The 17,279-nt window shown below is 35.8% G+C and overlaps 1 protein-coding gene across 4 annotated transcripts in view; it reads left to right on the plus strand.

Annotated features, from left to right (window-relative positions):
• Positions 1-8,908: 8,908 nt before the first annotated feature.
• RASSF6 (Ras association domain family member 6) overlaps positions 8,909-17,279 on the plus strand; it is a 46,825-nt gene continuing 38,454 nt past the window's right edge. Inside the window, exons 1-2 of one of the 4 annotated variants that reach the window (XM_078003483.1) lie at positions 8,911-9,130; positions 13,615-13,660. In XM_078003483.1, coding sequence (XP_077859609.1) covers positions 9,069-9,130; positions 13,615-13,660 — 108 coding nt within the window. In that variant the 5' untranslated portion in view covers positions 8,911-9,068. Of the gene's footprint in view, positions 9,282-13,614; positions 13,661-17,279 lie in introns of all 4 variants that reach the window. The other 3 variants (XM_078003485.1, XM_078003484.1, XM_001103698.5) reach the window with 3 other exon arrangements.

The raw sequence follows: 17,279 nt of genomic DNA on the forward strand, positions 1-17,279 counted from the left end.
ATCAAAGAAGAAAGATCCCAAATAAATAGCCTAGCATTTTCCTCAAGGAGCAAGCAAACAAGGGACAAACTAAACTGAAAGTTAATAAAAGAAAAAAAAATAAGATAAAAGAAGATATATATCGAATAAATCATCTGATCTTTGACAAACCTGATAGAAACAAGCAATGGGAAGACAATAGATGTTGGCAAGGCTGTGGAGAAATAGGAATACTTTTACACTTTTGGTGGGAATGTAAATTAGTTCAACCATTGTGGAAGACAGTGTGGCAATTCCTCAAGGATCTAGAACCAGAAATACCACTTGACCAAGCAGTCCCATTACTGGGTATATACCCAAAGGAATATAAATCATTCTACTATAAAGACACATGCACATGTATGTTTACTGCAGCACTATTTACAATAGCAAAGAAATGGAATCAACCCAAATGCCCATCAATGATATACTGGGTAAAGAAAATGTGGCACATATATACCACGGAATACTATGTAGCCATAAAAAGGAATGAGATCATGTCCTTTACAAGGACATGGATGAAACTGGAAGCCATCATCCTCAGCAAACTAACACAGGAACAGAAAACCAAATACCACATGTTCTCACTCATAAGTGGGAGGTGAACATTGAGAACACTTGGACACACAGAGGGGAACATCACACACTGGGGCCCGTTGTGGGGTGGGGGCTGAGGGGAGGGAACTTAGAGGACAGGTGAATAGGCGCAGCAAACCACCATGACACACGTATACCCATGTAACAAACCTGCACATTCTGCACATGTATCCCAGTTTTTTTTTTTTAGAAGAAGTAACAAAAAGAAGAAGAAAAACCATAGGAAAAAGCAAAAAAAACAAAATTGATTCTTTGAAAAAGTTAACAAAATTGACAAACCTCTAGCTAGATTGAAAGAAAAAGAGGGAGAGAGAAGACTCAAATAGATAAAATCATAAATGTAAGTGAAAGCATTATTAAACATGCCTCAGAAATAAAAAAGAATCATAAGTGACTATTATGAAAAATTATATGGCAACAAATTGGATTACCTAGAGGAAATAAATAAATACCTAGACAAATATAGCCTACCAAGATTGAATGAGGAAAAAATAGGAGGCTTGGACAGACAAAGAACAAATAAAGAGATCGAAGAAGTAATTAAAAACTTTCCAACAAAGAAAAGCCCAGGGTCAGATGACTTAATGGATCAATTCTACCAAAAATTTAAAGAATTATTAGTGATACTTCTTAAATTCTTCCAAAAAATAAAGGTAGAGAGGATACTTCCAAACACACATTTTAAAAGGCCAGCATCATTATGATACCTAAACCAGATAAAAACACCATAAGAAATGAAACCTGTAAGCCAGTATCTCTGATGAACATTGATACAAAAATCCTCAATAAAATATTGGCAAATCAAATTTAACAACACATCAAAAAGATTATACAACATGATCAAGTGGGATTGATCTCTGGCATGAAGGTTGGTTTAACATAAACAAATTAATCACTGTGATAGGTCACATTAACGGACTGAAAGATTGAAACCACAATATCATGGCAAGTGATGCAGGAAAAGCATTTGACAAAGTTATGCATCATTTCTTGATTTAAAAAAAAAACTCTTAATGGTTTAGATAGGGAAAGAAAATTTCTCAACATAATAAATGCCATTAACATCATAATTAATGGGAAACAATTGAAAGCTTTTTCACTATGATCTAGTACAAGATAGGGATGTCCACTCTCACAACTTCTATTCCTAAGTGTAGAAAACCCCAAAGAGTCTCCAAAAATCTAATAAATGAATAAATGAATTCAGTAAAGTTGCAAGATACAAAATCAACATACAAAAATCAAGTAGCATTTCTATAAATAAATAATGACCAGCTGAAAAAGGAATTTTTAAAAATACGGTAAGCAATAGCATCAAAAATAAAATACGTAGGAATAAATTTAACCAAGGAAGTGAAAGATTTGTACACTGAAAACCATCAATAAAATATTGATGAAAGAAATTGAAAAACACACAAATAAATGGAAGGATATGTCATGTTCATGGATGAAAAGAATTAACATTATTTATGTCTGTACTACCCAATGCGACATAAAGATTTAACACATTCCCTATCAAAATTCCAATGGTCTTCTTCACAGAAATAGAAAAAAAATTCTAAAATTTGTATGGAACCTCAAAGAATCCTGAATAGCCAAATCAATACTGAGACAAAAAAAAACTGGAAGCTACATATTTCCTGATTTAAATTTATATTACAGTTATAATATTCAAAACAGTATGGCACTAGCATGGAAACAGAAACACATAGATCAGCATACGGAACCCAGAAATAAATCCAAATATATAAAGTCAACTAATTTTTGATAAGGGCACCAAGAGGACACAATAGGGAAATAGTCTCTTCAATTAATGGTGCTGGGAAAACTGGGTTTCCACATGAAAAAGAAAAAAAAAATGAAATTGGGTCCTTATCTTACACCATACACAAAAATCAACTCAAAATGGGTAAAACAGCTAAATCTAAGCCTGAAACCATAACACTTTTAGAAGAAAACATAGTAGAGGAAAACTCCTTGTCATTGGCCTTGGCAATGAGTTTTTGTGCGTCACACCAAAATCCCAGGCTATAAAAGCAAAAATAAATAAATGGAATTGTATTAAACAAATTGAAGGAAACAAATCAACAAACTGAAAAGGAAACCTATGGATTGAGAAAAAATATTTGTAAATTACGTGTTTGCTAATGGATTAATATTATAAAGAACTCTTAGAATTAATAGCTGAAAAGCAACCCAATTAAAAAATGCGTCAGAGACCTGAATAGACATTTCTCCAAATAAGACATGAAAATGGCCAACATGTATACGAAAAGTTGCTCACTGTCACTAATCATCAGGGAAATGCAAATTAAAACCATTATGAGATATTACCTCACACTTATAAGGATGGCTATTACCAAAAAGACAAGAGATGTCAAATGTTGGTAAAGGTGTCAAGAAAAGGAAAGCCCAGTACACTGTTGATAGGAGTACAGATTGGTACTGCCATTATGAAAAGCAGAATGGAGATTCTTAAAGAAATTAAAAATAGAATTACCATGTGACCCAGCAATTCCCCTCCTGGGTATATAACCAAATAAGATGAAATCACCACTCCATAAAGATATCTGTAGCCCCATGTTCAATGCAGAATTACTCATTATAGCCAAGATACGGAAACAATCTAATTCCTAATTGTTCATTAATGCATGAGTGGATAGAGAAAATGTTACATGTATACGTGAGTGTGTGTGTGTGTGAATATTATTCAGCCTTAAAAAGGATATCCTGACACTTTTATCAGCATGGATGTACCTAGAGGACCTTATGCTAAGTGAAATAAGCCAGACACAAATGAAAAAATATTGCATAATCTCACTATCTCACTTATATATAGAATCTAAAAAGGAAAAAAAGGTCAAAACACAAAGAGAATAAAACAGTAGTTGCCAGGGACAGGAGGGGCAGGGCAGAGGGAATGGGAAGATGTAGGTCAAATAATACAAAGCAGTAGATATGTAAGATGAACGAGTCTAGAGATCTAATGTACAACTTGAGGATCATAGTTAATAGAATTGTATTATATTTGGAATTTTTGTTAAATAAGTATATTTTAGCTGTTCTTGTCACCAAAAATTCCCTGTGTAGGTTTGTTAACCATAGTAACTATTTTACTATCTGTATGTATCCCATAACATCATGTTGTAAACCTCAAATACACACAATAAAATGTAATTTTTGAAAAAAAAATCAAACATGCAATAAGAAAATCAACAAAGTTTAAAAAGTCAGAATTGATTAAGTGCCATATTTTGAAAAACGGCAATCACTGTTACATTTAATTGGATTTCTTTATGTTTTATATACAATAACCAATTTTAAAAGGCAGTAACTTTGGGGGTGGGAAAATGATTACTGCCCATTTCATTTTTTTGAAAATGGTTCTTCACATTTAAAAAAATAATAATTTCACTTTGTACCTATTAAAGTCTATCAAAACAACATTACAATCTGGGTTTCTTTCTGTCACTGAATTTTGGAAGTATGTATGCTTTTAAATTTCTTGTCTTGAGGTTGAGGATTGTCAGCTCCTTGAGAAAGGAGATTTTTGTCTTATTTGTCTTTGTATTACCATCTCTGTATCTGCTTGGAAAAGATTAATTTTCCAAGGAATTACTAAACTAGATTATTTCCACTCTCCATTACGTTATTGCAAAATAGTCTATATTGAAGATAAGAAACTGTCTCTTAGAGTTTCTCAGATAAGAAACTTTCTTAGAGAAGAAAAAGCTTTTGAAATAAAAATTAATTTCATTAATTAATGAAAATCATTTTCATTGTTGAAGTTGTAAAAATGGCTGTGTTGCACTTACCCCCTTCATCATGACAAATCATGGCTTTACTCAAAAGTCACTGTTGAACCTTATATCACTTTGGAAAGGTGAGGCTTTTAAAAAATTCATCAACTATCTAAAAGTTTTAAAATGATTTGTACATCAATAACAGCATTGTTTTAATTAAAGTTCTGTGTACATTTTTAAAGGAAATTTCTTCTCTCTTACTTTTCTCAACAAAGTTTTTTTTTTTTAATTAAACTTCTTGTCTGTTTTCACAGAAAAGCAGTACATGTTCCTCAGTTGAAACAGGAAGTGATGGTTTATTCTTCAAGTTCAAGATAAATGTTGGAATTTTCCAAAAATCTTAAGCTGTTATGGTTGCTGTAATTTACTAAAATCTTTATGGCAAAATTTCCAGTTGTAAAATATATTTATTTTAAGTTTTACATATTGGAAATGTAATTAACACATTGCTTCCTTGTGAAGGCCTGGCTTCCTCTTTAAGGCAATTTTCCAGCTTGGTTTTTACTGGCAGTCTCCTCATTGTTTGGGGCTACACTGCTTCTGCTTCCTTTTTTCCTTTCCTAGCACACATTCTTTAAGTACAGCCTCAGATATGAAATGGAGTGTAAGGCAAAAAATATGTATGCCCTCAGTATTTGATTAAAGTGTCATTTCAAATCAAGAAACAGTGTGATCTATATTTATTTACTCAATGCTTATTTAATGTTACTATTTTTTCATGATCCAGTGTTTCTTGACCCTCAGGAGACCACACATTGTTCTAGACACTGAGCATAGAGGAGTGAACCTACAAGTCAAGGTTCCTGATCTCTTAGAGTTTATATTTTAATGACAGGAGACATAAAATAAAGAGGTAACCCCAAACAGTAAAACACAATTAGCTAATGATAATTGCCACAAATACAATAAAACAGGATGCTATAATAGAGAAAGACTGAAAGCCTTCTTCGAATAGAGTGGTCATAGGAAGCCTTTCTAAGGAGATAATGTTTGAGGAAAAAGTAATGAAAAGAAACTACCTATGACCAGGACAGAGCTTTCTTAACTGAATCAATACCAAATACAAAGGCAGAGAGACAGGAAGAAGTTTAGTCTGTTCCAGAAATAAAAATTAACCAGGGCAACAAGTTTAAAGTTAGTACCAAGGAAGCAGAAAATCAAAAAGGTCAAAGAAGCAGGGATGAGCCAGTCATGTGGGGCATTGTAGGGCATGGTAAGCAGTTCAGATTTAGATTTTATTCCAGATGTACAGTGCAACCACTAGAAAGCCTTTAAATCAAGAAAAGCAGAAGCGATATTATAGTCTGGATATTACTTATAAAAGATTACGCTAGCTACAGGTGGAGAATGGACTGTGGTAGGATAAGAGTGGAGGCATAAAGCCCAGTTCGGAGGTCATTTGTGGTATCCAAGCAAGAGATGATGCTGGCCTGATATAAGGTGGTAGCAGTGGAGATACAACATCAGGACTTGCTCATTTACTGGACATGGAAAGAGGGAAAGAAAGAAATCAAGACTGCTAGTTAAACATTTAATCTGAGCAACCATGGGTCTGCCAGTCACTGTGCTAAGCTTAGTGGTTAAAATAGAGGATAAGACAGACATGGTTCTTGCCTTCATAAATTTTATAATCTACAGTTATTTAATAAACGTGACTTGGTTAACAAACTAATAACTTAGAAAAATTAAGTTAGATCTAAATTTCATGGTGTTTAACATAATAAAGTCTAGGTGGGCTGAAATATTCAATTTCATAAATAATATCTAAATCTTAGAAAAACTAGAAGAAACAATATATGTACATTTTTATATACTCTAAGGATGGGAAAGCTTTTATAAAACTATAATGTAACTGATAAAGAAAAATAATAGATTCAACCATCTAAATTTTTAAACTTTTGTATGTCAAAAATACCATAGACAAGACTAAAAGGTAAACAAATCACCTTGAAAATATAGTCATGGCATATATGATGAAGAGTTTATATGTTTAATATATAAAGAGAACTTATAAGTCAATAAGAAAAAAGATGAGCAAAGAATGCAATAAACAATAAAGCAAAAGTGCAAAGTCCAAAGAGCCCAAACTTGCAGGTATGATAATATATATATTTAAAATAAGACAGGGATTTTTTTATGTTTCAAATTAATGAATGTTTAAAAGAAGTATAATAACCCATGTTAGCTGCCCTGGGAGTATAAAACTGACAAAGATTATTTTAAGGAGGGAAATTCTTCAAAATACACATTGCCTTCCATCTGGCAACTTCAATTTTTGAAATGTATCTAAAAGGTATAGTCATGCTTGCGTGGAGTCATGTGTAATCATTCACTGCAGTGTTGTTTATAGCAATATAAGTTTATTATAATGATTAAATAAGTAATGGTACTTTCATTTGGTGCAATACAGAGCAGCCAGTTAAAATGCGATGAAAGCAGGCTAAAAACCAACAACCAAATGTAATAGCATTGTGATAAACATCTACAGGGAAAATAAGTCAATAAAGACATTCAACAAATTGTTTATAATGATTATACTTGAGAAATGGAATTATAGGTGATTTTTGTCCTCTACATTTCTGTGTTTTTCAGATTTTCCACATTGCACTTGTGCAGTTATATACTTTTTATATTACCAAATAAAAATTACATATTTACAAACAAATAAAACACTAAAAAGCAAAAGAAGTCACTAAGCCTCTAAGTAAAGGAAACCTGTTGGAAAGCAGTAATCAGAATAAAAGTTTCAGAAAGAAAACCAGTTGAAAAGCAGTCATCAGAATAAAAGTTTCCACTGCATCTGCCATTTAACAGTTTCTAAGCCTTTTTGGTGTCCTTTTGAAATTGGAGGTATTGGTGAAAGACAAAGCCTCCAAATCCAATGCTTGCAGGTAAAAGATGCAAAAGAATGTTGCCATGATACTGACAATAAGCAAATGACCCACTTCAAGCGCAGACTATGGAGGTGGAGCATGGATTTGAGCAAGATATCTTGGAACCTAGAGCTGTAAGCACTCCAGGTCCTGCTAGTCATCATTCAAAGGTCAGTCCATACCAGCAGGCACATACCAGAGAGTTATGGAGCCAACATGACGATCAAATTAATATCTACAAATAATACTAAGTCACACCTGTCCTTACGTAAGACTGTAAAATCTTTGATTGTGATCCAATAAAACCATTTGCTCAAAGAATGATAAATCTGATAGTTCCTGGTCTCCACACACCACAGGTTGAATAGATAAACTGCCTGATTGTTTTCTTTTTCTTTTCTTTTCTTTTCTTTTTTTTTTTTTTTTTTTTTTTTTGAGTCGGGGTCTTGCTTTGTCATCCAGGCTGTAGTGCAATGGTGCAATCTTGGCTCTCTGCAGCCTCAACTTCCCAGGCTCAAGGGATCCTCCCAGCTCAGTCTCCTGAGCAGCTGGAACTATAGGCATGCCCCATAATGCTGGGCTAATTTTTTTTTTTTTTTTTTTTACTTTTTGTAGAGACAGGGTTTTGCCATGTTGTCCAGGCTGGTCTTGAATTCCTGGGCTCAAGTGATCCATCAGCCTTGGTCTCCCAAAGTGCTAGGATTAGAGGCGTGAGTCACTGCACCTGGCCTGCCTCACCTTTTGAACATTTAGGATCCTACTTAAAGTGCTATGACAAACATGCAACCTGAACATCTAGAGTCATTCTCTTTGTCTGACATTTGAACACAAACGATACCAGAAATTAACTCTGCCTGCTGAACTGTTTGTAGGAATCAGATTGAATTTCTTTTGTGGGCTCTCAGGTTTACACTTGTAAAATGACCTATTATGTTTAAACTATTATGAATAGTTGCTTTACATAGGAAACCAGTAAAATAACAATGATCCTTAAAAACGTGTGTGTGTGTGTGTGTATAAATGTACTTCATATTACCACAGCATCTGTTATTTAACAGTTTCTACGACTTTTTGGTGTCCTTTTGAAATTGGAGGTACTGGCAAAAAACAAAGCCCCCAAATCCAATTCAATAGATAATGACAAAATTATCATTTATTTCTTCTGTTTTGTTTCATTATGTTCATTTTCAAACTTTGATGTCTACCAGTTCCTTCTGTGGAGCTTATAAAAAAGCGTATCCATGGCCTACTAAACCAGAGTCTCACAGCTGATGGTACCTGGGTTTAGCAGAATACATACGTGGTCCTTTTGCACCCTGAAGCGTGAAACGCTGCTCTCGGTGAAAAAAAGTGCTAGCAGGAAAATGTGTTAGAACAAGGGGAGAAAATTAGCAAATCTCAAATTGGAAAAGAAAAATCTTAAAAAGAAAGACATGAATAATGGCGCTCAGTCTTGGTTGGTGTCGTTTCTCACAGACCAATTACCTACATTCTGAGTGGACTGGAGAATAGAGATTAGCATCAGTCAAATCCCGTGGTTAAAGCGTTAACTAGAATGTCCATTCATTTCTCAAGAAGTGTGGCAGAGAGCAAAGGAGTGTACCTATCAGCTGTTCCTAAGAAAGAAAGTAAACACTCCCAACATGCACTGAGGCACAGGGAGTGGCTCAGGTTTCTTACACTTCCCTGCTGTGGCGAAAAGAAGAAATATTTAACAGCTCCTTGGGCTCTAGGATCGCTGATTGCGTGGGGGGCACTGCACGCTCCCGGCCGAGCTATGCTCTGGGAGGAGACACGCGCCGCCCCTGAGCCCGCGCGGGCCTCGGACCTCCCCTACAGGTGAGTGACTCGCGAAGTCCCAGCCCGGCAGAGACAGGGCACTGGTTTCCCTCTACCAGAGTTCCTGACCCAGCCAAGAACAAACCGCGGAGCAAGTTCAGCCCAACAACGAGGGTGAAAAGGCTCCTCCTGCTCACAGTGTGAATAACAGGTGAAAATGGGAGTAGGGGAAAGAACTTTCTAATCCACTCCCTGGGGTCAGGTTGAGGACAAGTTATTAGAAAGCAGAATCCATAGGCTGCAAAATTGAGTGTGTGTGTGTCCTAGCAGCCTGAATCGTGCACATCACTTTTCCTTTTGATTTTCTCAGAATATGCTTTTGTAACCAAGGTAAGCTTGCAGGGTGGGAGGGAGAGAGGGAAAGGAAGGGAGAGAAAGGGTGCAGAGAAGGGCTTGGAGGTAAATGTGACCACAGGACCCCTCCTCCCTTTAGTTCAATGAGCCATTTACCTGTAATTGTGCCTAGCAAAAATCGTGCCTTACAAAGATGCTAGACTTCTGGATGCCATCCTCCTTCCTCTGAGTATCTTTATGGTTAGAATATTGTATTGAATCATCACACTGGAAAGATCTTAACTGAGGGTTCAGCTAAACTTTTATTTGTTTCTGCAAAGTGACAGAAAGCATGCCCCCCCCCCACAAAAAAATGAATTTTTAATATAAGCTTTCACCAAACAATGAAAGAATAAATAATTAAATGGGAGTCCATGAGTTAAGGATATGAATTCTGAAGCAGGAGAGTGGTAGGTTCAAAGCTTGGCTTTGCCACTTATTAGTTTGCCCCTTCGAAAGTTTCTTAACCTAAGCCCCAAAAGTCTGTGTATAAAACAAGCATGATCAAGGGATCTGCCCCATAGGGCTTTCTTTGATGGGAACTGAACAGTCAGCAAGTGTTCTGTAAGTGGTACCTCCTGTTAGCATTAAGAATAAGCTGCTCTGCCAAAGGGACCATTGTTAGGGAGGGCAAGCTGAACTAGAGAGACCAGTCAGTGTGTATTAGGATGCTGGAATTGAACTGGTTCCCAGAGAGTGGATCCAAGACAGGCAAGCAGGTGACAGGTGTGCTAGGATCATATCTCTGGGTAGGAACGAAATGACCTGGCTTCTTTCCATTTTTCAGATAGGGTATGTGGTGACAAATTCAGATATATTTGCTACTCAATCACTTTTCTTTTGAGAAATTCACATTTATATTAATCTGTGATTCCTAAAAATAAAACAGAATTTTAGAGTAAGAGAGTTACACACAATCTCATATTGTAGAATTCATGCCATTTGGGTTTTATAAAGGAGACTGCTTTTGAATAACTTTCATCAATTTAGATCATATAATCCATGTCTTTATATTTCAGCACATATTGAATTGTTTGTATTGAAGTGATGTTTTTAATTTGTGTTGATGGACAAGGGACATGAAGGAATAATACTTGTATTTGTCAGTCTCTACCTCTTAAGCTTAAATTACAGGAAAGTAGCTTTATTTTATGAAGTTTTACTTAAACAGCTCTTTTGTCAATGTTGTTAGTTATTAATGTTGCTAACTTTCTTGAGGGGACCAACTTAGTATCTATGACTAGTAATTTCCATTGATGTCATTTTTATCTTGTTATTTTATTAAATAAAACAATCAAAGAGTTTGCAGTATACCCTAACTTAATATCATCAGTGTTTTAATGGATTCTTTTTTCAAATTACAGAGTTGAAATTCTTCAGTGTATTTATAATTAGATATTGACTGGAGAATTGTGGATAGAATTCTAAAGCCAACCTAACTGAAGTTTACATGTTATTGCCCTCTGGGGTCTGATTGTGTTTAGTATGGTTTAGCTAAAAACTTATAAAGGAATCAAATTGAAGTAGAATAAGTTAGGGCTCCAGTATTCACTAAACACTTTCCAAAGAGGAAATATACTTGTATGCTGAATTTACATATTGTTATACATCCTTAAACCATGTTATTTGCGTTTATATTTATTAATAGGCACATGTCTAAATAAAGAATAGTAGCCCCAATTGAGATAAATTTATTTAACTATATTTGAAATTCATTTGAGATCAATCTATTTAACCATAAATGGATGTAAGTCTTCCTGGTTAAAATCTGTTTAGATAGATAGATAGATCAATAGATAGATAGATATAAACTTTATATCTATACATTAGAATATTGTGTTGAGTTTACATTTATTCTACAATTTCTCAGGTGTATAACATTTTATTATAAACTATTAAATGTTTTGTTCAATCAGAGAGAGAGAGAGAGAGAAAGAGGGAAAAGAGTGACAGAGAGAGACCCAGCAATGATTAAGAAAAAATTAACCTTTTCAGTTATATTCACAATAGTGTAATATGTATGTAACAGTCTTTTAAGCATGTAATTAAAAGTTCCACACCTGATTCTTGTTTTAATTTCCTAAAAAAGAAGCATCTTATACTTTTAACTGAAATAGAAACCCAGTGCCAACAGTCCATTTGCTTATATAGATTCATTGATTGCAACGTGGGTGGAGAATTCACGGTTACTAGAGATACATGGACTTCATATAAAAGCTTAGATTATTAAAATATTCAAGTATAGGCCATTTGAAAATACAACCTCTGAGAAAGGAATTCTGAATATTTTCCCTTTACACTAAAGTTAGAGAGTTGTTCTGTTGCAAAAATTAATTTGTCTTTAAAATTATCAGTTATAGTGTTTTCATCGCTTTCATAACATAATATCAACAACCAAACTTAACTAATACCACTGCTTTTAGGAGTTGAACATGAAGTGTCTCCTATTTAAGTAATAAGGGTGTTATCTTAAAGGAAAACTTCATCATCACCCAGAGCCTAGGAAAGGAGCTTAAGAGGAGAGAGTGTCGATTCTTTTGCAGCCAATAGACAAACAAGAAAAATGAGTCGTGATCTTTGTAAAGTCAACCTAAGAATTTCTACTGGGAAGCTCAGGCGAAGCAGAAAATCCTTGAGCTCCATCACACCAGTAACTCCAGAAGATGCTGTTGGCAGACTGAGCAGCTCCTCCCAGACCCACTGGTGGCAAGATGCCTTAAGTACATTAATACAAATTTGCTTCTCTGACTGTTCCTGCTTTCTTTATCTCCCTGAGGGCACCTTGAGTGGAATAAAATTCATGGCATTGGTACCATGTAAATATGCAATAGAATAGTAAAGGTTTGGCATTTCCAATTAGATTCCACTTGAACTGAGGGTAGTGGCATTCTCACATAGAAGTGTGTTTGATTCATATTCTGCTTAGTCCTCTCTTAGATTCAATGATTATAATACATTATTTCTATCTCAAAACCAACAATTGCTGACTGCAACAATATAACTTAATTAAGTGATAGTTTGTATATGCCAACTCTTGACTTTTACTGTCTCTGCAAATAAAGCACATTTTAAGAAAAAATATGGAGCCAAATGCTTCCCAGAAACCACCACACTGTTAACTCTTTTCCTTTTTTTTATAGATCTAGATACTGGATGGAATTATGGTTGTTTTGTCTCATTTTCTTGAAGTGATGTAATTGCATATTACTCTGCTCTTCTCTACTCCAAGTTTCCAGGTCATAACTTTGGGAAAACAGCTTCACGATTGCTTCTTCAAGCTGAAACAATATTTTATTAAAAAGACTCTCCATGTGTACAGTCCTTAATATAGTCTTATCTCATAATGGAAATACACACTTGCTATTCTAGTGTGATACTTTCTGTTCTTTTTTTAAGTAGCTTTTACTGGGGATGCAGGTGAGAGAGATGTAACGTATATTCCTTGTATATGATTTAGAAAGTACATACAAAATTTAAAAAAGAAATAATTATCACACATAATGTCTTAGCTCTTAATTTTACCGTTAATACTATAACGTACCTCTCTGTATGTTGGATGTATTCAATACTTTGTGTATGTTTTATCTATATGCCTGCATATATTCACTCACTTTAGTAAGAAGACACAAAAATGAAATAGCAATAATTCTGTTGTAAAGGACCTACTAGTCAAATTAAGTAAAATAAAATATGGTTAGAGAGAGAAAGCAATAAGTAATTAGAAAGCTACAGAAAATTTCCTGTGAAATTTCAGAAGCAAGAGAAATTGTCTTTGGCTGGGAAATACAGGGAAGTTAGCACCTGTGTATATCTACATATAGATGTGTGTGTATATACGTATATATGTAGATATATATGTAGATATATACATACATATATGTATATAAGTTCTTTGTAAAATCATGAATATTTTGACACTTTGTGCACCTTGTGGCCTCAAAAATAACAGGCTATAGATATAGATACAGGCTATACTTTCTGTGCCTAACATGGTAGCAGGTGCAGAGAAGGAACTCACGAAACACTTGTTGAATTTACAAATGAGTGAACCAAATTTTCCACTTTTAGACATGTAACCATTTAATTAACACATGCTTGGATAACAGGAAGTTACTTTAAATGACTGACCCATTTGATTTAACTTGTGCTAGAGTTCACTTCCTGTCCTCTGGCCTCATTCTGGTCACAAGGCAACTGGTAAGTCCAGGCAAGCCCACCTCTAGGCAGGAATGCAGAGCCAGGGGAGGTGAACCACGTTCCAGCGTTGCTGGAAGGCTGATGCTGCCCAACACTGCCTTCTCAGGCTCCAGATCTCTTTGGCCTGCTCAGACCAATTCTACCTCTCCTAGGACTTCTAGTGCTGTTCATTTCTCCAGGACTTAATTGCTGACCTGTCTAATTCCCTGTCTCTCCAGCTTCATTTTTTCTGGACACAATGAAAAAGTAAATAACCAAACTCATTAAATAATGATCTTATTGTACACACAATCTAAGTCAATAATCTCTGGCTCCAGGGCCTACATAGATTTGTAGCAACCATCTTCCTCCTCAAGTTTTAGTTTATTATGTTTTACCAAAATAGCTGAATATCCCAAGTAAGACCTCCAGGCTTTTAGACCTGTAATTTTTTCTTTCTTCATAAATTCTCTTCCTCTTTGCTATTCATGACTTCTCTGTTATTCTCCTGTTAAGTCTTTGAGAAAACTTGCTCAGATGCTTATATCTACCAAGTCGTTATAATTTAGCAGATTTTCACAAGGGCCGTAGCAGGTTTTAATTTGCTATGCATCATGGTGAATGGGAATGGGAAGATGAGCATGAAAAACTATTTGAATTCATAGATCTATGCCTTGCTTCATTGTTTTTGTTTGTTTGTTTTGTTCTTTATTTTTTCTTTTCTTCTTTTTTTTTTTTTTTTTTTTTTTGAGACAGAGTCTCACTCTGTTGCCCAGGCTGGAGTGCAGTGATGCAATCTTGGCTCACTGCAACCTCCATCTCCCAGGTTTAAGCAGTTCTCGGGCCTCAGCCTCTCATGTAGCTGGGATTACAAGTGTGTGCCACCACACCTGGCTAACTTTTGTATTTCACTTCACTGTTAATACTAACAATAAGACTTTTACCAAATCATGTTCTTACCTTTCAGATATTTAAACCATTTGAATATTTTATTTACCCAATTTTTAGATCAGACAAGAACAATATTATTTCCTACTCAAATATTATATGCTGCCTATGAATGAAAATTTTATCCTGTTTTTATTTCCTTACATTAAATTATATTCAACTGTCTTCCTTCCTAAAGTCTGAGAATAATGTAAGAGCCTTGGAAATCCTTTCATCACATCTTCTGAAGTCTTCTGAAGGTGGCTGTGAGTTACTTCAGCATAGATCACAAGTTTGTCACTATAACTACATTTGCCCTCTTTAATGATATCTTTCATATTTCTTATGAATGCAAATGAAGAGTGAGCCAGTTGGAAAGCCACTGCAATGATTTTTCAGTCCATCACTACCAATTTTCACTTTGTGATTATAAGAAGCTGCTATCAGTGGTTCTTCAGTTCCAAATATCCCCAGTGTCTGGTGAGGGAAGCGAGCTGTCTGGTTCTTAGATGGCCTTCTTTCTATGCTCTGACATGGTGGAAGGGTCCAGGCAGCTTCTGAGGTCTCTTTTATAAGGGCACTAATCACGTTCATGATCCCCACTATCATGACCTAATCACCTCCTAAAATCCTCACCCTTTAATACTATTGCATTGGTGATTAAGTTTCAACATGTAAGTTTTGTGGGGACACAAACATTCAGACCACAGCAAAAGGAGGCCCTTTAGTAGACTGACGCAATAACCCAGGGAAAAGATGATAGTGACTTGGCTTAGGGTAGTAATAGTGGAAATCAAAGCTTTCGAATCTGGATTATGTTAGTGGTACAGTGAATAGGACTTACTTTTGGATTGAATTCGGCTTATGGTGAAAGAGGAAAAAAATGAGGCTAAATATTAGTTTTGATGCCTAGATGGGAAAGAATTGTGGAGGAGGAAATTCTAGAGCATGGGAGAAAGTCAGTGGTTCTGTTTCAGTCATGTAGATATTGAGATGCCTGGTACCCATCTAAGTAGAGATTAGGTAGGTGGTGACACGCGCCTGGAACTCAGCAGAGATTATGGGCTGGAGACGGATTAGATTACCTGGAAGAATGTATGGATAGACAAGAAAGGATGGCTGAGAATGGACACTCAAACAAGCCAGTATTTAGCGATCATGTAAAGGAGGAGTCAGCAAAGGAGACTAGTGTTGAGGCCTGTGAGATAGCAGGAAAATAGAGCAAGGTGATTGTTATTTGTGGTTTGTCTCAAAAGCATCAAGAGGAAAATGTTGTAAAAGGTAGGAAAGTCAATCTTGTCAAATGCTGCTAAGAAGTGAAGCAATGAGGAGAGAAGTGAACTCTTTGGCAAGGTATAGGCTCTTGTAACATGGGAAGAGAAGTGGAGGTAGGGCTAAATTAAAGGAATATATGATGAATAATCTGGATCCAGGAGGAAGAAGGAAGTGTTTGGGCCCCAGGGTCATCACTGGGGGATCTCACTAGAGGACATTAAAAACCCTTTTGGTGGGTTATTAGAATGACAAAATCCAGGAGCAAAACTGAAGTTTTAGAAGCTGGAGTAAGCTGTGTAACCTGTATAACCAAATTGCCCAGACCAAATCCTGTGAATGAGTAACTGGGATTCATTGGGCTCATGGAGCATGTTGTGTCTGTGTCCCCAAGGCAGCATAAAATGCCCATGTGGCTTCTGACGTATAGAATTACTTTGCCTGGAGACTAAGCTTCTGTCTCTCTGGCATGAGTCCTCCAGGTGTCCTGCATGAGACCTGCCAATGAAGTGCTATCAGAGTATGCCATTTCCAACTAGACAAGCACCATTCTTTGAGCAAGAAGATAGCAATAGAAAAGAAAGTAAGGTATAAATCAATAATGATAATACAGGTAGAAAGCAGAGTGATGACAACAGTGTGGATTCAAAGGCCTTGGGGAGACTTAAAGATGTCCCACTGGGGACTAAAAGGGACCAGATATCTGGAGCTGCAGTGAGGAGGGCCCTCTGCTGCCAGGGGAATTGGTGAGAAGAGACTCAATGACATGAAATTTCATTAGATTGCAAGGCCTGGTGTTGAAGAAATGTTTCAATTTGGCGCTTGGAAGGGTAGGTTTGGGTGGAATTGAGGAAAGCCTGAAAGTCAGGTTAAGGGACTTGGGCTGTATTTATTAAGAAAGGTATCAGGATGGTTTGTGACCAAATAGGTGATGGGATGATCAGAATGATAAAAGCCTAAAATGAGACTCCAGCCAAGCATTCACCCTGAAAACTGTAACAAAGTACCTAATGAGTTCAACAACATGCTATAAGGAAAAGGATGCATCAGAGATTTTATGAGAAGAGAAGAATAGCTTTCCTGTTTTCTTTTTTTTTTTTTTTCTGGTATTCCGAAGAGTTAGGGCATAAAACTTCCTAATTTTTATTCATCTTACCCAACCCAAATAACCTGATGTGAAAGAAAAAGGAGGAAATCCACCACCCCCCAACTCACACCTTTTTTTAAAAAAAAAGAAAACTGAACTCTCTCTTGTCCATCTTTTTATTCTGGTTATACCCCCTAAAATCTTATAGGCTTGGAGCCATGACAACTGAATATTCAATTTTTGCAAAATAGAATGATCTGAAAATATTATACTTTACATCTCTGGTCACACCCTAATGCCATTCATATGAACATATAAAGGAGGAGATTATTCACATCTGACCACAGTTTCCAG

The sequence above is a fragment of the Macaca mulatta genome, chromosome 5 (genome assembly GCF_049350105.2).
Source record: "Macaca mulatta isolate MMU2019108-1 chromosome 5, T2T-MMU8v2.0, whole genome shotgun sequence".
Lineage (NCBI taxonomy): Eukaryota > Metazoa > Chordata > Mammalia > Primates > Cercopithecidae > Macaca > Macaca mulatta.